Genomic DNA, 25,035 nt, shown 5'->3' with positions numbered 1-25,035 from the left:
GGAAAAGGCAAATGCAAGCAAAGATGGGGATCCTGACCTAAGGGGGAAAAAATCTAAGTTATCAGGGAAACACCTGAGTTTGAATCTTGATTCTGCTGCTTACAGTGTGACCTGGGGCAAGTCACTTAAGCTCCCTGCAACTCATCATCAATGAAGTGGATACGGTAATATCACCCTTCCAGAGTTGTTGAAAGATTTAATTATATGTATATGCATGCATATACATATACACAGAAGGCTTAGCACAACACCCTCGCCTGCTACCACGACAGTGCTTTGGAACCACTCCCTCTCTTTCTAGACCCAGTATTCTCAAACATCCTCAATTAGTAGAGTACCAAGCACTTGCGGGGGGACCTCATGAAATATGGATAAATGAGGCAAAAAATTTTGTTGTTCAGTAGCTAAGTCATGTACCACTCTTTGCAACCCCATAGACTACAGCATGCCAAGCTTCCCTGTCCTTCGCTATCTCTTGGAGTCTACTCAAATTTATGTCCGTTGAGTCAGTGATGCCATCCAACCATCTCATCCTGTTATCCCCTTCTCCTTTTGCCTTCAATCTTTCCCAACATCAGGGTCTTTTCTAATGAATTGGTTCTCATTAGAAAGCAAAAAATAAAAATAGCCACACCTTATAAAAATTTATGTCACTTCTCACAGCATCTAAACTAGAATTGAGGGTGATAAGGGCCAGGAGGCTGAAGAAATTTTAGGCAGGGACAGCTTAACAATGAGAAAATTCTATTACCTTAACCTTTCTCTAAAACTGAGAAGAGCGATTATCATTCCAATTTTAACTATAAAGTCTCTCTCTGTTCAGGATAAAATTGGATGGAGCAGGGCAATCCTATAATGTTACCATTAGTATCCGATGTCAATGTGATGCCAGGTCCCAAGGGCAGTGTTGTTCAAACTTTCCAACAAAACTGAGGCTTTACCCACCTTTGATCTACAGTGGAGAAATCTAATATATGGATGACCATAGGCCTCCAACAGGTCACCAGGAAGGCACAGCAGCAAAGGTCATATTTCAGCAGCTCACAATACCTTCTCTGTGGACAAACAATGGCCTGACCTTCCCGTCAATGTCTGACCTTTCAACTCTGACAAACGTATGTATTTTCTCAGCAATTACAATTTAAGCTACTAAAGGGGCAGTTTAATCACTTTTATCAAAGGGAATAAATTAAAGCTTCCCTGGATCCCAGAACAAAAAGAACTCAACTAGCCTTTGTGGTCAAAGAAACTTCTTTTTTCACTGGTGCACACAGCTTTTCTCAGAAATCCTCACTGTTTGAAAGCAAGACGGAGAGTTAGAAGGAAGGTTCAGCCCCAAATTACAGAAATTAAAAATCTAAAAGGACAGTCACAGAGTATCTGTTAATAAGTAGATGTATTTTTTCTTTAACTGAGGGAAACTGTTATTCTGATTTATCTTTAACATCATTCAAGGCTGAAATCTGTGAAAACTTGGAGAGGATGTTTTCCAGTTTTATAACCTAGTGGTAACCCCCAGAGATTATACTTGACAGCGTTGAATTTTACAGCTATTTTGAGGAGCTAGATACAGAGATAGGCTTTCTAGGTGGCGCAGTGGTAAAGAATCCACCTGTCAATGCAGGAGATTCGAGTTCAATCCGTGGGTCAGGAAGATCTTCTGGAGAAGGAAATGGCAACCCACTCCATTATTCTTGCCTGGAGAATCCCATGGACAGAAGAGCCTGGCGGGCTACAGTCCATGGGGTTGCAAAGAGTCGGACACGACAGCATGCATACGTGAAGATACAGAGACGGAAATTTAAGAAATATTCAGTTTCAGTGCATTTGGGGCAAAGTAAACAGTTTATAGAGTTTATCACCTCCTGCTGTCTCCCATGTACGTAGGAATGGGTGTTGCGTAAAAGGTAAGTGATGTTGCTAAAATTCTGCCTCTGTTTACAGGTACCAAATAGGAACTCGGAGACAGAGTTTTGGGTGAAGTAGAAAAGAATGTTTTTTTTGCTTTGCTGATCCCTGGATTGGGAAGATCCCCTGGAGAAAGGAAAGGCTACCCACTCCACTATTCTGGCCTGGAGAGTTCCATGGACTGTATAGTCCATGGGGTCGCAAAGAGTCGGACACGACTGAGCGACTTTCACTTTCAGAAAAGAACAGTTTTATTGCTTTGCCAGGCAAAGAGGCCCACAGTGGGCTAATGTCCTCAAAACTGCATGTCCTCAATTGGAGGGGTTAGTGAAGAGTGTTACAGTGCTCAGGGAACAGGGCGTGGTCAACTCATGGACATTCTGATTGGTTGGTGGTGAGGTCACTACGAGTCAGTATCATCAACCTCTAGGTTCCAACTGGACTGGGGTCTACGTGCTTGTGGTCAACATACAGTCAACCTTTTCCACCTGGTGGGGGTCTTAGTATCTGCAAAACAGCTCAAAAGACATGGCTCAGAATATTGTCCATAGTCCTTGAGGAAGAACTAAAGGTTCTTGACTTTAATGGCTAATGATGATTTTGTCTTATTTGACATTTTCTTGCTCCTCTGATTAAAATTTATTCTTTGCCACCTTTGTGGAGGACATGGGTGGTGGTGGGGGTCTATTCAGGGAAGGCCTCAAGGGTCCTGCTCGGTTACAGTGAGGGGGCCGAGATAGGAGAAAGATGACCCCATTCAGCAAGTAGTTAATAAATACATGTCACTTAATCCAGGGGGCTGGTAATAACCCAACCACTCCAGCCCCATGCTAGGCAGAATGACTCCCTTCCTCCCTGGGCACACCCAACAACCAGTTCACCCCCCAGGACTTCTGAGATTGCCTCAGGGTCTTCTGTCTCCTTTTCCCTAAAGACAGCACACAGCCCAGTCCAGGGTGGACACTCTGGAATTGTCTCATTAGTTCCTGTGACTTAGAATGACTTTAACAACAAGAGAGTTTAGAGCAGAACCACAGGACCTACATACTGGAGGATTCAGGTCCAAACATGTTTGTGAGGAAAAGCAAAAATCAGTGTACACAAGACAACTTCCCAACAGCATCTCTTCAAGGAAAATCCCACTACACGCTTATGATCAATGATTCCTTGTCTGAAGCTGAAAGGGGCAAGGTTCTCACATGGACCAACTTTTCTGCCAAAATCCAGCTTACTGGAGAGAGAACAAGGATGAACTACATAACCAGCCTCCTGCCCAGGTGCAGTTTAGGAATCCCTATAAAGTAACACTTCTGTTCCTGTGTAAAGGAGAAATACAATGTGCTCTTCTTGGCTCACTAAGGAGAACAGAATCTTAGAAGGCCTATTCTAGCCATATTAAACGCTTAATTAGAAGGGATAAAGGCTGAATACACACTGTTCCAGTAACCATGTGTGTGTTAGTTGGTCAGTTGTGTCCAAATCTTTGTGACCCCATGGACAGTAGCCTGCCAAGCTCCTCTGTCCATGGAATTCTCCCAGCAAGAATACTGGAGTGGGTTGCCATTTCCTTCTCCAGGAGATCTTCCTGACCCAGGAATCAAACCCGGGTCTCCTGCATTCCTGGCACTGAGCCACCAGGGAAGCCCGTCCGGTAACCATAAAGTACTGGTAAATATATAAAAATGCTGTTTCTTTCATGTGAGATAAGCATAATAATTCTAATTTCCTTCCACAGGGAAGGAGTTATAATCTTTAGAGTGCTACGGCATCATGGTTCTGTATTCAAGTAAAAGTCAATAATACACAATTATTTATGCTGAGTCCCAAGTTCATCACTGAGACCAAAAAAAAAAAAAAAATCCAAACAAAACCAAAACAAAAAACAACAAAGCACACAAACAAAACAAAACAAAACACAGCTAGGAAGGTAGGTTTTCAGTGGTGGAATAAAGAACTAAGATACACTATCAATGTGCTTTCACTAACGGAGATGAATTTGAATAAAACCACTGATTTCTTATAACTTTCCTTATTCAACTGCAAAAGTGCTCTCTAAAAGAAAATAGTCTATACCAAAGACTGCTAATCTTTTTTTCAAACTCCTAGAAATCTATTTTGGGAAAGAGATGTAATTTCAGGCTGCTTTGATACTATCAAAGTATATTGTTTTAATAGGAATTGGTCAGTTCAAGTTTTAACTTCAAAAGAAAAATGACACATTTTGAAGGATAATAGGAATTTTTTAAGGATATTCAAAAAATCTGCAGATCTGTAACTATGTTATTAATCTTGACTTTTATTACCTTATTCTTGTAATCACCCCGTTAGGGTGGGTTTAAACAGAGAACCAGGCACAGGGTCCTTGAAAGCCTCTTTCCTCAGAGGGGTCGTCTTACTTCACACCAAGTTAACAAGTCACTTATACCTGCCTGAAGCAAAATGAACCTGGGGAGTCTCCAGTGCTTTTCCAATTTTTAAACGTTCTCCACCTCAATGCCCCCTGTCATCAGCTATTTGAATTTTTAGTCTTCTGTATTACTTGAGTCTGGCTCCTACAACCAATCAGAAGCAACAGCAGCCCTGGGTTCACTCCTGCGTGGCCTCCCTTCACTGTTCTGAGCCTCAGTTTCCTCATCAGACTGCAAGACGCCTGGCGTGTCTGACATTGAGGGGGACCCAGCCTGCAACACATCTTAATCTTTTGTTGGGCAGAATACAGCCCATCTTCTCTCAAATCCTGCTTGTAAACAGCATCACAGAAAATGGCCAGCTGACAAAACCAGGAATGCTAGAAAGAAATGAATCAAAAAAATTTTAATGACGTGTCAAAATGCATCCCTGGCAAGTTTGGGGAAACCCAAGTACCAGACCCATCAGACCAGCAAGGGGACAGAACATAGAATTCAATCTTACTCTCAACTTAAGACAAAATGAAGCTGTAAAGCCCAAAACAAACATCATTAGATTGGTTCAGAAGTTCCCGGGGCTCCAATATCGTGTGTGTTTGAGTTCAAGTTAAGCCAGCAACTGACCAAAGGGTGGTCTCTGAGCTAACACCACGGGAAGGATCTGTGGGTTGTGCTTTGCAGTTAGTGACATGGGGCAACAGCAGACCCAGGAGCCATTCTCTCCAACTGCAGTTTCCAACAAAGAGACACGTGACCATAACTCTGACCCTCAGAATGACCATCTGCTGGCCTTGCTCCACCAGGGAGCTGAGAGGCTGCTACTACCTCCTCCAGCCCCGAGCTCTGCTAGCATCCCGATACAGCCAACCAAGTTCCAACGCAGGAGAATCTTGGGTGACGGTTGACACGGATGGCAGAAGTGAGGACCCGCCCCAGTTCAAGTATGTGTTTTCTGTCATGTTTGCCAAACTCTGCCTTAGAGGCATGACAGCAAAACTGACAAAAGAATAAAAATCCACACAAATCCTGAAATATGTAGTGCTCGTACATACAGGAAATAGTGCTACATACCCACCCTGCCCCGGGGAGGACAGTGGCGCTTGCTGCTGCTCCTTGCAGCCCTGGAACAGGAAGACGGCCTGGGCTGGATGCAGGGCTCTGCTGTGCCCCTAACTGTGTTCTGCATCTTCTCAGGTGGTGCTAGTGGTAAAGAACCTGCCTGCCAATGCAGAAGATGTAAGAAATGCAGGTTCAGTCCCTGGGTCGGAAGATCCCCTGGAGAAGGGAATGGCAACCCACTCCAGTATTCTTGCCTGGAGGATCCCATGGACAGAGGAGCCTGGTGGGATACAGTCCAAAGGGTTGCAAAGAATGGGACACGACTAAAGTGACTTAGCACGCCTGCATGTGTTCTGGGTCAAGCTTCACATTCCCACTTTTTCCCCTTTACTTCCAAAATGTCTAAAGCTGCTCATGGCTCAGAAGTTGTTCTCGCTAACAGCAGTGATGGCAACCACTGAACGGATGCCTCTGGGCTCCAGGTACGGTGCTGTCAGCTTTTCACAAATTAGTTCCATCGATCGCAACCCGAGAACACCCTTTACTATCTCACTGTCTGGATGAAAAGAGTGAGGTTCAAAGTGGTTAACAATGAAGGGACCAAGCCAGGGCCTGACTCCAGGCCTGATTCCCAAGAGTCTTCCTTCCTCTGGACACAGTGCCCCTGCATCCAGCCACGACACAGCAGCTCGTCCCGTCAGACCAGAACATGGGGACGGTCCGGGGAAAGCCAGCCTATCTGAGACTCAAGAGGCCCACAGCGTATCTCCATCTACCCCGCTGCTCCATCCTCCTGTTAATCCCCCTGGCCTAATCCTTCCAACACTTGTTCCAGGTCCCATTTCTGCTTCCCCTGTAGCAAAAGGTATTAAAGAGATAGTTAACACTGGTTAAAGGGGTGATTCTTCTCTTTTAAATTTTATTCTATTATTTTTTAAAGTATTTTTTAAAAATTCACTTGGCTGTGCCGAGTTTTAGTTGCGGCGTGCAGGATCTTTGATCTTCGTTGCAGCGTGTGGGAAATTTAGCTGTGGCATGGGGGATCCAGTTCCCTGACCATGGATGGAGCCCAGCTCACCTGCACTGGGAGAGCAGGGTCTTAGCCACTGGACTACCAGGGAAGTCCCAAAGGAGTGACTCTTACCCTACACACCAGCTGCTGAGGGACTCGTGGGCAGAACCTACTCAGGTATCAGAAAGTGGCCCGGCTCTCCTCCTGCACAGTGAACCAGGACTGAGACCAATCTGACCAGGGCACTGAAACGGTAATATAGCTAAACAATGGATCAGTTTCAAACGAGCTGGTTCCCTATAGCTGGTCACAGGCCACCCCCCAACCCCCAAATCTAGTCACCGACCAATCTGTCTTTGGCTGAAGATGAACTGGGTCAGACTGGACAGGCCAGACTTACATAGGAACCCCCCGTGAAGAGCAGAAGTCCTGGCTGGGCAAGGGTTATTACACACAAAGGACTGTTTGGACTGCTCCTGGGGGAAACACCGCAACTCACACATACATTTAAACCACACAAAAAATTAACCCCTGTAAACCCTCTAAATGTCTAAAAAATGACGTGATAAAAACAAATGCTTTCTAGTCTGACCAAGTTACTTTTTGACTTGTCACATTTGGTACTATTTCCCATACAAGAATATTTTAAGTACAATAATTTTCACTGCTACAGAATTAGAACGTGGGATAAGAATATATTTTATTTTTCTCATAGAAGTTCTACCAAAAATATACTTTTTTCTTAACTTAAAAATACACCTTTGGAAAGCGAAACTCGAGTTGTTACAATTCACTACATGTTTTACAAACAATCGTGAAAGGAAAGAGATCAACAGGATGGATTCAATTATTAAATAAAAAAATGTTCATTTTAAAAGCTTGACCTTGTCCTTTAATAACTTCAGGGTGGGGTTCTTGCTGATTTTCTTGTTGAAGATGACTAGGAGCTCCTCTTCCGATTTGTGATGTTCATTTGTCACCACATAATACTGAGCTAAAACCTTCACAAAGAAAAAACAGCGGTCAAATAGGTATTTGTCCTGAAAATTTACCCAGTGTTAGTTCTCTGAGCCCCAGCATAGCAGACAGCAACAAATCAAAGAACCCAGGTGCTGGTTACTCAGGGGGTCCTGCTCGTGGCGATTCACACAGCTGCACACGTGTGACACTCGGCTGCCTGCATCAGACACCAGTGAAAAAAAATTACAAAGGGGGGAAAAACACTGTTCTGGAATAATCAAAAGACAGTAACATAGCTAGAGCAGTGATTTTCAGACTTAACACTGGTGCTGCTCTGGCTGAGGAGGTGTGGATGGGGTAAGACTCTAGCCCCACCCGCACCCTGAAGGACCAAAAAGCAGCAGCTTGAAAGTCACTGAGACATACGCACACCTACAAGTTTACAGTATTTCAGAGGTAGAGAAAACAGAACAAAACCATACATTTTAAAATAAAGAACGGATTCTCCCCAGTTTATATACCTGACTCACACCCTTCATACCTTTTTCCTTAGCTTCTTGATTGTTATTTCATTGTCTGGGGCCTGTTTCAGAACTGCTTTAATAGTTCCCTTCCAGTTGAATTTGCCTACAATGTAGAAAATCATTTGTAAACCACTGTGTTTTGTGGCAGTCCCAAAGGGTTAAGAAACAGCTGTGTGTGAGAGATCCGGTCTCCCTATACCCCGGCCAACATTTGGAGGTGGCACTACTTTTGTAAAGCTAGTTTCTGGTCTTGCCTCATTTCTGCACCACCTATTTGCTAAACAGGAAACGAACAAGACCAGAATGAACTGGACGCCACAGCACTGTGTAGGAGGCACCCGACCTGTCCCATCACAGTGGCCGAGAGGCACTGACGATTGTCTGCAATACTCATTCTCAGCGTGACCGGAAAAACTAAGGATCATTAAGTACCACCATCCTACAAATTCCGGTAGAAAGACATGAGTTATATCTAATGAACTCAAGATTTACTAAGGATCCGCTAAGATCAAGGGGCTGTCTAAACACAGTAAGCAAAGCAAAGACTGAGCAAAAGGAGCTGAACCTTGAAGCAGAGAAGACGGCCACCAATGACTACTGTCAGTAGGCTAGGACTCATCTAGGGAACCTCTGCTTCTGGGAAGATGAAGACGAGTATGCAGAAGATACATAATTCTGATGAAAGAAATCAAAAGATTTAAATCAACAGACAGGTCATATTCATGGCTTGGAAGACAACAGAGTAAATAAAGTGATCGATTCTCCCCAAACTGGTCCAATTCCTCTATCATCATGGCAAGACTTTTTATAGATATAGGCAAGATTATTATAAATCTTCTAATTTTGCAAAAGGACAAAGTGAGGATAAGGCTACCCGTTTTCCAGACTTTGGATATGCCTGCTCTAGTCGAGATGTGTGGTGGAGGGACGGACGGACACACACCATGCAAGAGAACCCAGAACAGACCCACACCGATGCTTGACAAAGGCACTTCACTGAGAGAAAAGACGGCCTTTTTAAATGGTGTGGACCAACCAGACATTGATGAGCAAAGAAACAAACCTTCAACCAAGTTTCATATCTCATAAAAATTCACTCAAAATGGATCATGGACTTGACTGTAAAATCTGCAACTGCAAGACATTTAAGGAAAAAAAACAGAAAAAAGACAAAAAAACCTTTGGGGATTTAGGGCCAGCGGAGTTCTTAGACGACTTCAGAAGTATCATCTCTTAAAGGAAAAACTGACAAATGAGGCTTCATCAAGACCAGAAACTTGCTCTACAGACGCAGTGCCACCACCAAACGCTGAGCAGGGTGTGGGAAGACAGGCTCTCTCACACACTGCTGGTGGGAATACAACACGGCACAGCTACTCGTGAAAAACCTGGCTGGTTCTTAAAAACTAAACATGCAAGTGATGCACCACACGGCCGCTGCGCCTCCTGAACACTTCTTCCAGAAAAGATGACACAGGAAAGCCTCTACGCGAGTGCTTACAGCAGCTTTATTCATCAGGACCACGGACCGAAGATAACCCAGATGTCCGTCAACAGATGAATGGATAACCAAGCTGCGGGACACTCACACCACAGACCACTGCTCACGGTGCAGAGGAATGGGCTACTGAGATGTGCGGCAACCTGGATGAATCTCCCTAGAATAAGGCTGAGTGAAGAGGACCAATCTCAAAAGGTTACACAGTGTGAAGTCAAAGTCACTCAGTCGTGTCCAGCTCTTTGTGACTGCATGGACTAGACAGTCCATGGAGTTCTCCAGGCCAGAATACTGGAGTGGGTAGCCTTTCCCTTCTCTAGGGGATCTTCCTGACCCAGGAATTGAACCGGGGTCTCCTGCACTGCAGGTGGATTCTTTACCAACTGAGCTATCATATCAGGGAAGCCCACTACACAGTAAATGATGCCATTGATGTCACATTCTGAAACGACACAATTTTAAAGCAGAGAGGTACATGGAAGTAAGGGACAGGCTGACCTCTGGGGTAGAGGTGGGTGGGGCGAGAGGAGTGGGCGTGGCTGTAACGGGGCGGTGGGAGCATTCCCTTTGGGGACAGGAATGTTTGTCTTTTGACTGTTCAAGGTGTTGAAGAGTCAAGGTGTTGAACAGTCAAGGTGTTGAACCCAGGGGAGTTTTGTCCTACAGCTGTGGGAGGTCTTGGCCTCAGAAGAAACTGGGTAAGGCCACAGAAGGTTCCCTGAAGTCTAATTATTTCTTAAAATTGCATGTGAATCTATAATTACCTCAGAACTAAAAGTTTTAAGTTAAAAAAAAAAAAATTCACATATACAAAGTTACAAGCTAAGAAATCTAACTACACTTGGGCAGTTACTGAACTTCCATGAATAAAGTCTCAAATCCCACTTGAGCCCTCAGGACTGTTCTTAGTGGCAGGCCTGGGGAGTGTTCCCGGTCTGGGCAGTGGGAACAGCTCTGCAGAGGAGAGAGCATTTAAGAGGAGCCCTGGACTTCCCACGTGGCTCAGCTGGTCAAGAATCTGCCTGCCGTGTGGGAGACCTGCGCTCGATCCCTGGCTTGGGAAGATCCCCAGGAGAAGGGAATGGCTACCCACTCCAGTATTCTGGCCTGGAGAATTCCATGGACTGTATAGTCCATGGGGTCACAAAGAGTCGGACATGACTGAGTGACTTATGCCTCCACTTTGGAGTCTGACAAGCACACATTCTGGCTGAAAGAGGGTGGCCGTGGGGCTCCAAGCAAGGGGACACCAGGGACAGACCCAGAGACGGGAGGAGGGACAGTCAGGCCTGTTCCTGCACCCTGGACCTCAGGGCACATCTATGGGCGTGATAAGAGGCAGGGATGAGAGAAGCAGGGTCTCAGAACTGGGGCTTACTTTAAGCTCCAAAGACAACAGACGTCTCCAATCCAGACGGCTCTACATTCTATCCTTGAAGCTGGAGAGACCCTTGTGAGACCGACTGACAGAGTGCTCGCTATTACTCTGCAGTCACACCCTGGAGCACGGGTTTTGCTCCAGACTCCTTCCCATGCATCCGGAGGGCACGACCCACCCGATGGGCCCAACCCTCCCCCTTCTCCCCCAACCTGGAGAGGGCAGAACTGCAAAGCATAGCAGCCATACCTTTTGCAGGAGCCTCATGGTTTTCCGGTTCTCCATCCTCAGAATTTTCTGGGAGCTTAATCTTTTTCTTCTTAGAATCTGATTCAACTAAGTCATTAGGAAGATAAAAAAAAAAAAAAAAGATTTCACATTTATAACAGCACCTACCATTTAATGAGAGGCCTACAGGGCCAGGCTCCTATTAAAAAAAACCCCATCACCTTGCTCATGTCCCCAAGCACCCCAGCCTTGAGGCGGGGGTCTTCTCCTCCAAGGACAGTTGAGAGGTGGTGTTGCCTGCCCTGGACTAAGCCCAGGTTGGCCTGCCACCAAACCGTATGCTCTTTGCTGCTAGTGGTTTCAAATGGCAAGGTCTGACAGATTTTTATCCATCCCCAACTCACAGCTTAAACACTCTTTAACAAACCCTTGGAGCGTAAGTGAGCCACAAACCTTCCAAGTGCTTGCGCTTTCTCTTGCCCGGACCGGCGTCTGCCTGCTCCCCCGCCTCGGCGCCTCCATCCACCGCCCCGTCCTGGGCGCGCTCGGCCTTGCTCTTCTTCCTCTGGCTCTTCGTCCCCGAGGAGCCATCAGCCACCTCCTGCTCAGCCTCCTGCGCCACTTTGCACTTTTTAGGCTTCTGACCCTTTGCGTTCTCCTGGTGGTTTTCTAGTCTTAGTTCTTTCTTTTCTTTTTTCCTGTTCTTCTGCCGTTCTGCCTTCCTTTCTCTCTTATTCTTCTTGGCCTCTGCGGGCTCTTCCGTGCTGCTGTTTGCTTTGGAGGACGGGACCTCAGCGTTGTTCTCTGCACACGGCTTGCTCACTGGCTCTGCCGGCTGCTGATCTGGCCCCTTACCGACGGGTTCCTTATTATTAAGCAAAACCAAGAAACACATAAATACTCATTCCAGACACACATCATTTTATCTACTGCATAAATTTCTCTAAGGAAACTGTTATTACTTCACCATTTTATAACTGCGACCCCTCCAACCCCATAGCTTACACGTAGCAATATATATACAAAGTGAGAAAAAACTACCCCCAGCCCACATTCCTCTCTGCATTTAATAGATATTTTCATTCCACTGGAAAAATGAAGGATCTCTATGTCATGGAAAAGCCAGACCTTTAATTCTGGCTCACTAGCCGCCTGTTAGATAGAAGACGAGCATGTGGGTGTGGCAGAAACCACCAGATTGATGCATCTGCAGGCCTGGGTTCAATTTCCAGCTCTGTTCACTACTAGCCAGGTGATTCAGGGCAAGTTATTTATCTGCTCCAAACCTATTTCCTCATCTATAAAAAGAAAAGGTGGTGACACGTACCTGATACAGTTTATGTATGAATAAAATGAGAAAGGAGAAAAGCTAAGCTTGAGAAAGCAGCTGGATGTACAGGGAGAGTTTTGTAAACTCGAGTACTAGACAGAGGTGCCCTTATCGCCATCACTGTTCAGGTGGATGGCTACCCCGAGAGGGACGTCAGGCAGGGACACCTGGGTGGAACGTCAAGAATGGTAAGTAAGGAACCATGGAAACATGTGCTGGAATAAGACAGACTGCCCATTTACTGCACCACCTGACTCAAACCAAGTGACTTCAGCTGCACTCTGACTATAGAGATGCTGCGGCCTCCATGCCTGGCCCTTCCCAAGAGAGGACGTGAGGCACGTCACGAACTGCTCCGTAAGCCCTGATGTGTCTGCAGGGGCAGGGCCACGGTCAGCGTCGGCAGCTCCGGGGCAGCTGCCGGTGCTCTGCAAACCCCTGGACTCACGGTCAGGTTCCATCTCTGTTCAGTAACCGGCCAGGTGACTGACACCGACATCGAGTCCTCCTCCTTTCAGAGGTGAGGTCACCAGGGGACCAAATGGAGGAGGACTGGCTTTCACTCCTACAAGCACTCTGCTGAGCTCATGAAGCTCATAAGACCCAGTCACAGGCTCAAAGAGTAGTATTTAGGGTTCTGAGACTAAACTAAACAACTGGAGTTTTCTCAGGAGGAATTCAGAGATCAAATCATCGAGGCACATGCGGGGGAGGCAGGCGATGAGCTCAGAAAGGACTCAGGAGGAAGGGAGACCAGGACACCTCGCCCTGTCCTACAAGTTCCGTCTTATGGGACAGTGTATCGTGAGCTTCAACCCCCCAGGGTCTGAGCACTGCAACCCCAGGCCTCCCCCTTTAGCCAAGTCTCCAGCTGCTGCCCTGCCTCCAATTCCTAACCAAGCCCGCCCTCGGCGCCCCATATTCTGGGAGAGAGGGGAAACAGGAGGGAAGGAAGGAGGGAGGGAGACACACACTGACCCGCCAAGCAGTCACTCAATCAATGAGTAGACAGATTCACTCCCCATCAGCTTCCTACTTCGTTCCAGGCTCTACTCCAACGTGGTCTCTTCAGATACGATTTCACTGCCTCTGTCCTGACAGCGAGACTCTCCCCCTCTTCACTCTCTGCCCTGACCTCTGCCTCCCATTTCTTTCTGGCCCTTGTCACCACGTGATATCATAGCATCAGTCCTTAGAGCAGCTGTCGGTCTCTCCTGCCAGAATACAGCTCCCCCGCTGGGAAGGACCCAGGTCCAAGGATGGCTGGGTCCATAGTGACCAGGTGCGCCGTGGAGCAGGGTGGTGAGTCTTTCACTTGAGAAGGATACAAAGCCTCCAGCCCAAAGCCCCCAGGGCCTTGGCACCATCCCCATCTCCAACTCCAGGCACGGGCCGGGACGTTCACTGCCCAAAAGCAATGACAATCTGCATTTTGCAGAGCTCAGAGTTTACCACGAGCTGCTTAATGGTTATCTTATTTAATTCTTAATATATTCACAGCTTCAAAATGAAATTGAAAAACTCTATTTTTTGAACTCCGGAGTTAAGCTAAATAACCACAAACTTTTATGACTATTAGTTAAAATAATGGAAGTGAAAGTTAAAGTCACTCAGTCGTGTCCGACCCTTTGCAACCCCATGGACTATACAGTCTGTGGAATTCTCCAGGCAAAAATACTGGAGTGGGTAGCCTTTCCCTTCTCCAGGTGATCTTCCCAACCCAGGGATCAAACCCAGGTCTCCTGCATTGCAGGCGGATTCTTTACCAGCTGAGCCACAAGGGAAGCCCAAAATAATGGAAATAACCTTTAAAAAAATAGGTGCCACATAAGTGCCAACTGAATGATTGGTTATAAGGTTTCACAGGGCCAATTTGTGTGTTTAGAGACAAATGGTAGATACACTGCCAAGAGAAAGTTTCATTTTTTATCCCAATTTGTGGTCAAAACTATTCTCTCTACATAAAGCACATCAACTGCTGACAACTGTGAGGAGAATAAAAGACCAGTCAGACCCCACTGTTGTTCTGAAACACTAATGATATGTCTTCAGACGGGCTATAAGCTCCAAGTAGGGGCAAAGTGCAACTGGATTAATGAGAAAAAATGTTGAACAACGGAAGCAAGGATGTGCCTACAAAATGTCACGCTACAACTTTCTGCAGGTGTATTCCACATCTGGGCCCTCTCGGATCAAAGCATCTTCTCGAAAGGCGGTCTACTGATGTGCTCCAAGCAATCCCTCCGGCCCCCGGAAGGAAGGAGATCAGCACTGACTAAGCGCCCACGCCCTGCTGGGCACGAGCTGGGAGGCTTGTACACCCTCATCTGCTTTAATACTGGGACACGACCCCTCACCCCACACCTACCAGAATACCTGGTTGCCCTCTCTTGTCCTCACCCTGTTCATTTTTTCTTCCTGCCACTATCACCCACCTGAGTTGCTTTTCTGTTATTTGTTCAGGGTCTGACACGTATTGGGCACAGTAAGTACTAAGTCTTTGGTGTTGTTGCTTAGTTGCTAAGTCACCTCTGACTCCTTTGTGACCCCGTGGACTGTAGACCACCAGGCTCCTCTGTCCATGGGATTTCCCAGGCAAGAATACTGGAGTGGGTTGCCATGCCCTCCTCCAGGGGATCTTCCAGACCCAGGGATCAAACCCAGGTCCCCCACTCCACAGGCAGATTCTTTCCACTGAGCCACCTGGGAAGCCCCTACCGAGTCTAACGATCCACCTCTATTGAAGACAAGGAGACGAAGGCTCAGAGGTTAAATAAGATGCCCGAGAGCAAACGCTTGGCGAACAGCAAAGCAGGGATTCAAATGGGGTCTGTCAGAAACCCAAAGCACCTGTTCTTTTCCAAACATCCCACTACCTCATGTCTAAGCCGATCAAGTCATGTCAGCTGGTAGTTTTCAAACATCAGGATTAAACACCTTCCTTTGCACAATAAGGAAACCTTTTCTGCATTGCACTCAGTGTATCCCTTCCCATTAATGAAGGCACAAAGAGGCTCTCTGAAAAAGAAGGCTGTCTTGACCTCCAAAAATAAGACATTCCTGTTTGATTTTTACTAAGCACTTTTGCCACACTGCAAGTCTAGAGTGAGATCAGACTTACACTGCTGGAAGCTTCAGAAAAGATATTCCACACCTGCTCCAGGATAGATTCATTATGAACTTTTAAACTGTTCTTCATCCAATTCTGTATGCGGAAAAAGAAAAAAGAAAAAAACCCCACTTATCCCATATGCTGACAGGTACACATAAGCTGTCACTGAAGTGCCCACATCCCCTCCATTCAGGGAAGTCCAGGCAAATACATACCTGAAATTTTGCCCTTTTCCTGGGAACGTTGTCAAAACCACTAATTTGCTCTAATAGTTCCCTCACTTTGGGGCTGACATTGGGTCTTTTTATTAATTCATGAATTTTCTACAGAAAAGATAAAAGCAATAAACAATCAACAGATGAGTTTCATGAAAGTCAAACTACTGGGTTTACACCTCAAGTCCAGATTCTATGTTAATGTCTATGTTTACAGATTCAACAGAGTAAAGTCCAGAGCAATTTATTGTTGTTGTTCAGTCGCTAAGTCATGTCTGACTTCTTGCGACCCCATGGACTGCAGCCCGCCAGGCTTCCCTTTCCTTCAATACCTCCCCGAGACTAAGGCAAGAAATAAAAGGCATCCACATTGGAAAGAAAGAAGTAAAATGATCTCTGTTCCCAACAACATGGTCTTACATGTCCAAAACCCAAAAGATTTCACAGAAGGAATCTTTAAGACTAATAAAGTTCAGGGGTTTGCAGGATACAAAAATCAACACTCAAAAATCAAGCTGCATTTCCCTACACTTAAGAACAAACTGGAGAGGAAATTAATAAACAATTCCACTTATAATCTATCAAAAAGAATAAAATACTTAGGGATAAACTTAACCAAGCAACGAGGCAAAAGACATATATACTGAAAACTAAAAAACACTGCTGGGAGAAATTAAAGAAGATACAAGCAAATAGAAAGACATCTCATGTCCAAGAACTGTAAGATGTCAATACCACTTAAAGAGATGTTCAGATGTAAGGTTCAGATGTAACCTCTATCAAAAGATGAAACATTTCTGGAGATGGATGATGGTGATGCATGTACAACACTGTGAATGTACTTGGTTGCATAAGATGCATTAATTCTTGGCTTCCTAGGCTTCTCAAGAAAGCAGGTGACAGATGAAGCTCCTTGATGAATTAGGAAGACCTTACCTGAATCCATGCCTGCTGTTTAACATCGCCTTTGTGGGTTTTACCTTCATACCCTTTGCCACCATACTTCTGATCTTCACTTATGCATTTCACGTGGTTTTTATAGTCATCGCCCCTTAAAGTGAGAAAGTTCCACCATTAGAGTGATTCCCAAATCGAAGTCTCTGTGTAAAGCTAGCACACAGTCCACACTTACCTTCCCATCTGTGCTCTGCACGGCCACCCCACCCCTTTCACTTACTACGTTGATAACCTCCTGGTCACATCACATTTTCCTTCTTCCCAACTGTTCAAATCCCACCACCAAACTTTCCACCCATTCACCCAAATGTCTTAAAATCATATTGATAGGCAGTATTTTTTTAAAGTCACAAGCAAATAGTCTCTAAATAAAAAAGAATTCTCTGCAACAGGGTGGCTTTATCTTAAATTACAATGCCTGTAGGGTTTCCTGGTAATATACAGCGGGCAATCAATAATTAGCTGTAGACTAAGTTAAAAGGTGGTATAAAACAGTAGTATCAGGTCATGAGAAAGTTCTGGATCTTGGGAGTCTTGGAAAAAAAGGACACTTGATTCTGTCTTATATGATTGTTTTGAAGCTCTACAGGGTCCTCAGGGAAAAGCTGGGACAAGGTCAGGGGCAAAGTCCCTTAAGGAGAAACAGCCCAGTTTTCACCTGTTTCCGTATATCTTTCCTCCTAGGATTAGGTAAGAACAAAGACTTAGCAGTTTCCAAACATTTTTTTTTTTTTAATCACTGCTTTAGAATGAAATTAAAAGAGACTGTTTGCAAATATCCCTCAAGTGCCACAGAGGCCAGTAGGGCCCACGTGCCAAAAGCTGAACCCTCTGAAGCTGAAGGCAATCAGCGCAAGAATGAGGCTAGCCAACTGCAGACGACGCTCCCTGAGAAACAGTGGGTGGGCAGGATCCATCCCGCCCCTCCCCTCAGCCCTCACCTCTCCAGAGACCCCTTCCCTGGAAGCACCTGACACACTCAGGATCAGGAGCTTCACCCCCTCCATCACCTCTGATTTTCTGGGGCAGGACCGAGTCTCTTCTCCGAGGTATCTCCACTGTGAATGAATAACTTCATTTTCTGGTCTGTAAATCCACCGCTTCCCTGTTATCAGCTCACCACACCGGAAACCCTGCTCTGCATGGTCACCTCCCTGGGTCCAGTAATGGTGACAAGGACAGGAGAGCAAGTGCCATGGACTCATCAGATTAAGACCAAACCGGCAACTCCCTTTTATTCTGAGTCTTTTCTTTGTATCACCTCTAAAGAGCAAACGGTCATGGCAGGCACTACATTTTTTTCTTAATTTTCTTTCCCCAAATTTGCTCTTGCTCTCTCTCTCTAAAAATGCTTTGTGGAACCAACGATCACATAATTGGTCTGGACATTTAGTACAGATCCACATGGACTTACCAGAAGTCTTTGCCGCAGTCGATGCAGGAAAGACATTCGCAGTTTCGGCAAACAGCCACGTGCTTTTCCACTTGTACCTTCTTCACTGATTCACCACATGCATTGCATGTAAAAAATACCATTTTTAGCTAAATGATTAAATTTTTTTTTTTTACCCCAGATGGGTTTTAAGCCCTGTCCTAAAAAAAAAAAATTAAAAAGGAAAAAAGATAATTATCATTGTAATGTGAAACTTCTTTTCCAAATATATGACTCAGACAGCTAACTCTTCACATGAAAATAACACAATAGAATCAAAGCTGATTCGCAATCTACATAAACCTTTACCATCACATAAGTAAAACCGTATTTAACAACAATACCACGGCTAAAACTGGTTGAATGTGTGCTCACCACACGCTAGGCTTTATTCTAAGAGCTTTATGTGTGTGGATTTCTTTAACCCTCACAGCAACCCTATGAGGGAAGGACTATCGTCGTCCACAATTTACACGTGGTATTAGGACTCAGACTAAAGAAACTGTCCAAAGTCATGCAGTAGCAGAACCAGGATTTAAACCTGGCAGGCTGCCTCTAGAGATGAAGTTTGGGGATGTTTCCAATAACTTTAAGGGCACACAGGCAGTCTCCTTCTCTCTACTGCCTCTAGGTGAGCATTGAAAAGTGCGCCGAGTCCCCAAACACAATAAGGACACAGCCAAAGGGGAATCAAGGAAGGTTTAGAAAGTGGAGAAGAGGCCTAAAAATCATTCCTATAAGCACAAACAGCAGCCATACAGGCATAACCATGTATCCACAGGTGTTAAAAATGCGGATGTGCGCCTCAGTTTCAGTGGACGGGAGCAGGAGTGGCCCCCTGTTGGATCAATCAGAAACCACAGAACCCTCCCAGGTATCCCAGTGCTGGGTGCTGAACTACTGGAGTGGGCTCCCAAACCCAGGCGTCCGGAGCACTGCCCCATGATTCAGTGGGTCCACACCTACACATAACTACCGTTTAAAAAGTTCATGGGGGTGCTACTGCCCTCAACAAAACACAAATTCATTTAAAAGGGTGCCGGAAATCACTGTAACTTTCCAAGATTCAGTTCAGTTGCTCAGTCATGTCCGACTTTTTGCAACCCCAAGAACTGCAGCACACCACACTTCCCTGTCCATCACCAACTCCCGGTACTTGCTCAAACTCATGTTCATCGAGTTGGTGATGCCATCCAACCATCTCATCCTCTGTTGTCCCCTTCTCCTCCTGACTTCAATCTTTTCCAGCATCAGGGTCTTTTCCCATGAGTCAGTTCTTCACATCAGGTGGCTAAAGCATTGGACCTTCAGCATCAGTCCTTCCAATGAATATTCAGGACTGATTTCCTTTAGGATTGACTGGTTTGATCTCCTTGCGGTCCAAGGGACTCACAAGAGTCTTCTCCAACACCACAGTTCAAAATCATCAGTTCTTTGGCACTCAGCTTTCTTTAAGGTCCAACTCTCACATCCATACCCGACTACTGGAAAAACCATAGCTTTGACTAGATGGACCTTTGTCAGCAAAGGGATGTCTCTGCTTTTTAATATGCTATTTAGGTTGGTCATAGCTTTTCTTTCAAGGAGCAAGCGTCTTTTAATTTCATGGCTGCAGTCATCATCTGCAGAGATTTTGGAGCCCAAGAAAATAAAGTCTGTCACTGTTTCCATAGTTTTCCCATCTATTTGCCATGAAGTGATGGGACCCAATGCCATGGTCTTAGTTTTCTGAATATTGAGTTTTTTGGTTTTTTTCTTTTTTCTGAAAGTTGAGTTTTAAGCCAGCTTTTTCACTCTTCTCTTTCACCTTCATCAAAAGGCTCTTCAGTTCCTCTTTTCTTTCTGCCAAAAGGGTGGTGTCTGTCATCTGCATATCTGAGGTTATTGATATTTCTCCTGGCAATCTTGATTCCAGCTTGTGCTTCATCCAGCCCAGCATTTCACATGATGTACTCTGCATATAAGTTAAATACTCAGGGTGACAATATACAACCTTGACCTACCCCTTTCCCAATTTGGAACCAGTCTGTTGTTTTAGGTCCCGTGTTGCTTCCTGACCTGCATACGGATTTCTCAGGAGGCAGGTAAGGTGGTCTGATATTCCCATTTCTTGAAGAATTTTCCAGTTTGTTGTAATTCACACAGTCAAAGGCTTTGGTAAAATCAATAATGCAGAAGTAGATGTTTTTCTGGAATTCTCTTGCTTTTTCTATGATCCAATGGATGTTGGCAATTTGATTGCTGGTTCCTCTGCCTTTTCTAAATCCAGCTTGAACATTCGGAAGTTTCAGTTCACGTACTGTTGAAGACGTGTTTGGAGAATTTTGAGCATTACTTTACCAGCGTGTGAGATGAGTGCAATGGTGCGGTGGTTTGAGCATTCTTTGGCATTGCCTTTCTTTGGGATTGGAATGAAAACTGAGCTTTTCCAGTCCTGTGGCCACTGCTGAGTTTTCCAAATTTGCTGGCATACTGAGTATAGCGCTTTAACAGCATCATCTTTTAGCATTTGAAATAGCTCAGCTGGAATTCCATCACCTCCACTAGCTTTGTTCGTAGTGATGCTTCCTAAGGCCCACTTGACTTTGCATTCCAGGATGTCTGGCTCTAGGTGAGTGATCACACCATCGTGGCTATCTGGGTTATTAAGATCTTGATTTTTTTAATCACTAGATTGTCATTTTACATTATAAATAAGTTTCACAGCAAAAATACTGAGAAGAAATGTTTAACCCAGCATGTTCTTCCTCATCTTGAAGGTAAGGGTCAAGTACACCAATACAGTTTGTTCAGGGTTACGACTTCATCTGAGACTCCTCTGGCACAAATGAGAGACTACTCCTGGTTCGCGGAAAATTCTCACGCACGAGATCACCATCTCTCCCGCACTCCCACCTTCTGAGTCAGTGCTAGACAGGACAAACCTAAGAAAGGAGCAGGGCTATTCCCATCCATTCAGCCTCGAATGAAAATGTACATCCTGGCTGCAACTCCAGGGTTTGTAGAGGCTCAGCTGGTCTCTCTCGGAGGTCTCTTGCCCTGCAGTTTGCTTAATGTGCTACTTATAAAACGTGGGCCCCTGACCCAGGGACCCCTTCTTCAGCTCTCCATCAGGATTACATGGGGTCAGTAACAGCTGAGCAGCAAATCCAAAGGAAAGAAAGCCTGACTGTTCTGGGATGCACACCAACCAAGAGCAACTTCTCACCTGGTTACGGTGAAAAAACGTATGAAACAGTCACAGGTACGGGGGAGTTGGTCTCCCGTGGACTGTGACCCACTCCTCCGAAGCCAGCATTCTGCTCTCAGCAGAAGGATGACCAGGTTGCTGGCAGCCAACGAGAGCAGCCGGGCTTCCCTGGTGGCTCAGTGGTAAAGAATCCACCTGCAAAGCAGCTTTGGTCCCTGGGTCAAGAAGATGCCCTGAAGAAGGAAATGGCTAACCCACTCCAGTATTCTTGCCTGGAGAATTCCATAGACAGAGGAGCCTGTCGGGCTATAGTCCATGGAGTTGCAAAAGAGTTGGAGACAACTGAACGCACATGCATACAAAGGGCACTTTGGTTTCAAAACGAGAGTAAACCAGAGTCACCGAGAGATGGACTGCCACCTCACACAAGGTGGAAAAAGCTGGGGCAAACTAAATTACCTGCTGACAATGTTGAGAGTACTTTCACAATGAGAGTCAACCATGAAAAAATAGCCCCTCAAAAAACTGCTGCAGTGGCCTAGAGCTTTCCAGCCTTCATTTTTGATGTCTATCCTGTATCTTGTTTGAGGCAGAGAGGGGAGGGGAGGAAGGTTTCGGCAAGCTTTGAGATCCAGTTGAGACATGCAGCCCGCCATGGAAGGTCAGAAATTAAAAGGTCTGAGAAGGACGGCTGGATTTCTCAGACTGAATGAAATTTCTCGACTGAATGAAGCCAGTGATGTTGGCAAAAAAAGATGCTCGGCATATCTGTGCAAAACATGTCTTCTCTCTGGTGATTAGCCACACACAGAGTAAACATCAATTCAGGAGAGAATTAGAATTTGGTTGCATGTACATCAGAAAGATACCTCTCCAATCGTTTTCATTTGGTCTTTTGTGGCATATGCTCACATTCAGAAATCTATTGGGATTTTTTTCAAAGACAGAATGGTAGCTTGCATAGTAAGCTGGAACTCAGTCTCCCAGGGCCTTCCCCTGGATTTTAGAGCCACGGCTGCGTACTGACGCTGGATCTGCACCGCGGGCAGTGTGGCCGCCTGCTTGCTAAGGAGATAAGCTCTGTAAGGAACTTACCCGTCCCTCTTCACCCAGCCCTCCAGGGAAGTACCTTTCTTTTGTGCCGTAAACACTGGTATGTGTGTCTGCGGTGGAACAAAGGGGCTGCAAACACCCGCAAGCTCAAAACCATCCAAACTGTACAGCAGACTCCAGTGTGGCAAATATTAGGGCAGGCTTGACAATTTCAGAAGTGGACATGCTACAAACTTACAAAAAGACACCCCTGTGAAAATGCAGCCCCTCCAAATGAAAACAGCAAGCACTTCCTACACATAAAAGACAACTCATTCAAACTTCACAAGACTCAATAAATGTGAAAGAAATTTAAACAGTCACATTTTCAAATGATGTTTTGGTAAACTGGTAACATTTGGACTTCACAAGTTAGAAAAGCTAAAACCATGTTTGTTGCATTAAGACTTTCATGACACCTATATACCCAGCTAAGTGCCGTGTAAGTCATGACGGTTCATTTAAAAATATTATGATCCTAAGTCTCTTAAGCTAGGCCACACTGAACAAGGAGACCACCCATGTCACAGCAGAGGATGTTGGGTATTGAACAGCAGTGCTGAGCTGATGGGTAGCAGATAGCATCTCTAGGAGCTGGGAACTTGTGAAGCAATTCAGGCACCTCAGTCTCTTTTTATCAAGCTGGTGGCCACCTTCTGTTGACCGGGGCCTGGACTCAGGGCCAGAGGATCTGAGCTGGAGTCTGCATCTGCCAATTAAAACCTAAATGACCTGGAAGTACCTAAGCTTCTCAGAATCTGCCTATCTATAAAATGGGTCTAATAGGTACCTTACAGTATTGTGGGGAAAGTTAAAAGATACCAGATTTGAAAAATAAATCCTTACTCAATGGTAGAATGTCTTGCAGTCTATTTATTTGCACATCAATGATATTGCTCCCAGTCCCCTCCAAACACTGCTTTTTTAAATATGACCCTAAATCTATCCATCTTCATAAACTCACCCCAGTCTCTGCTGGCTCCCCATCCCCTGGGTCCCTACACTACCACCCTATTCCCTGATAACACAAACTCAAATTGGTTCTAGGATTGTGAAGTGAATGTGTAAGTTGATCAGTCATGTCTGACTCTCTGGATCCCATGGATGGTAGCCTGCCAAGTTCCTCTGTCCGTGGAATTCTCCAGGCAAGAATACTGGCGTGGGTTGCCATTCCCTTCTCCAGGGGATCTTCCTGACCCAGGGATCCAACCCAGGTCTCCTGCATTGTGGGCAGATTCTTTACCACCTGAGTCACCAGGGAAGCTTGTATTTGGAGTGATACATATACACACACAGACCTAAACCCCACTGACACCATCACCACCAAAACTGCCCACCTGAAGGGCTAAGCTGTCAACAGCCTCCAGTGAGCCCTGAGACCTGAAGCAAGTCACTGTCCCCTAGGGACTTAAGTTCTCCAGGCTGTGAAACAATGCATTAGGCCAACTAGGCAAGCCCCTCCAGAGAGGAAAACTCCGAGAAACCAAGGGCATGGTGAAAGGGAAAGACAGACCAGCACACACTGCACAGCCTCACGCCGAAGCTCCTGACTGTAGGGTGTATAGTCAGGCAGGATCTCTCCCTTGCTCTGCAAAGACTCTCAAGGAATGTACATCCATCTCCACTTGACAGATGAGCCGAGGCCCGCAGAAGCTGAGCAGTGTCTCTCAAACCCCAAGTTCCAGTCTCACACCCTCCCCACATAGTACATCAACAGCAGTGGTTTAAACAGCATCTATTCACTGGTGTAATAACTACCTGTGGAAGCCAATGCGTCAGGCACTACGTTAGGCACTGGGGGCACTGGGGGTGCTGTGTGAATAAGTCCCAGGTAGGCACTCTGCAAGAATGGTAGGCTTGCAAGCACTCAAACCCCACCTTATGCCTCTAAACTCTCCACAAAGGCAGGGGCTGCAGAAAATCCGGACATTGATGGATCATCTACTATGTGCGAAGCCCTGGCTCCTGTAATACACAAGAGTCCTCTGAGTTAGGTTCCATTATTATTCCCTTTTGACAGACCAGGCACAAAGGGGTTCAGTAACTGGCAGCAAGCTACACGTGCAGTTGGTGGCAAACCTGGATTCACAACGTGGCTATTCCCGGCCCTAAAGCCCCGCGCTCTCAACCACTATGCCCTAAGGGCCTCCTCCTTGGAGACCGAGCTCCCCAAGACTCAAAGAAGGCAAGCGCCTCGTCCCCAACATACAGCAAGCCTGCACAACCCAGTCCGGTGAGGGGACCAGACAACCATCCCGGCTGGAACCCCCTCTGTGGGTTCCCAGCACCGACTTTTCCATTTTCAAATCCGGAGGAACTAACTCCAGGACTATTCCATCATTCTAACTTCAGGACTCCTTCCATTTCCCCCAGAGCACGAATGAAACTTGAATGCATTTCTTTCTTCCATGCGTTTAAGCCAAAGGAAAGACTCTCTAACGGTGGAAACGCAGGCAACTGCCACAGTACGCCCACCCCACCCCCCGCCCCACAGCCTGAACTCCAGCCTCCCAGGTCGGACCTCTGGGCCACCGCCCCTCACCTCTCAGCCAGCGCCCGCCAACGGTTTCAACCCGCCGCGAGAGGAGCACGTGGCACCGCTGGTTCCCTCAAGGCTCTATAACCTGCACCTCCCTCCAGGGCTTCCGCGCGCAGAATTCGCTTCGGAGGCGCCCCGTTCGCTTGCGCACCGCGGCCACACCTCCCGGCGGAAGTGACGCAACTGGAAGTCA

The 25,035-nt window shown here is 46.0% G+C and overlaps 1 protein-coding gene across 2 annotated transcripts; it reads right to left on the bottom strand.

The window, feature by feature from the left end:
* Positions 1-7,062: 7,062 nt before the first annotated feature.
* LYAR (Ly1 antibody reactive) lies at positions 7,063-24,990 on the bottom strand. Of its 2 annotated transcripts, XM_043447949.1 has the most exons (10): positions 24,846-24,989; positions 24,062-24,268; positions 18,004-18,182; positions 16,569-16,683; positions 15,633-15,740; positions 15,427-15,510; positions 11,429-11,840; positions 10,997-11,083; positions 7,889-7,974; positions 7,063-7,388 (listed from the first exon to the last, which is right to left on the bottom strand). In XM_043447949.1, the coding sequence occupies exons 3-10, from the start codon at positions 18,123-18,125 to the stop codon at positions 7,254-7,256; spliced, it is 1,149 nt and encodes a 382-aa protein (XP_043303884.1). In that variant the 5' UTR covers positions 18,126-18,182; positions 24,062-24,268; positions 24,846-24,989; the 3' UTR covers positions 7,063-7,253. The 2 variants fall into 2 exon arrangements, with proteins under 2 accessions (XP_043303884.1, XP_043303883.1); XM_043447948.1 differs by lacking the exon at positions 24,062-24,268 and having other exon boundaries at positions 24,846-24,990.
* Positions 24,991-25,035: the final 45 nt, after the last annotated feature.

This window comes from Cervus canadensis, chromosome 26 (assembly GCF_019320065.1).
Source record: "Cervus canadensis isolate Bull #8, Minnesota chromosome 26, ASM1932006v1, whole genome shotgun sequence".
Taxonomy (NCBI): Eukaryota; Metazoa; Chordata; class Mammalia; order Artiodactyla; family Cervidae; genus Cervus; species Cervus canadensis.
This window is presented reverse-complemented; position numbering and strand designations above follow the sequence as displayed.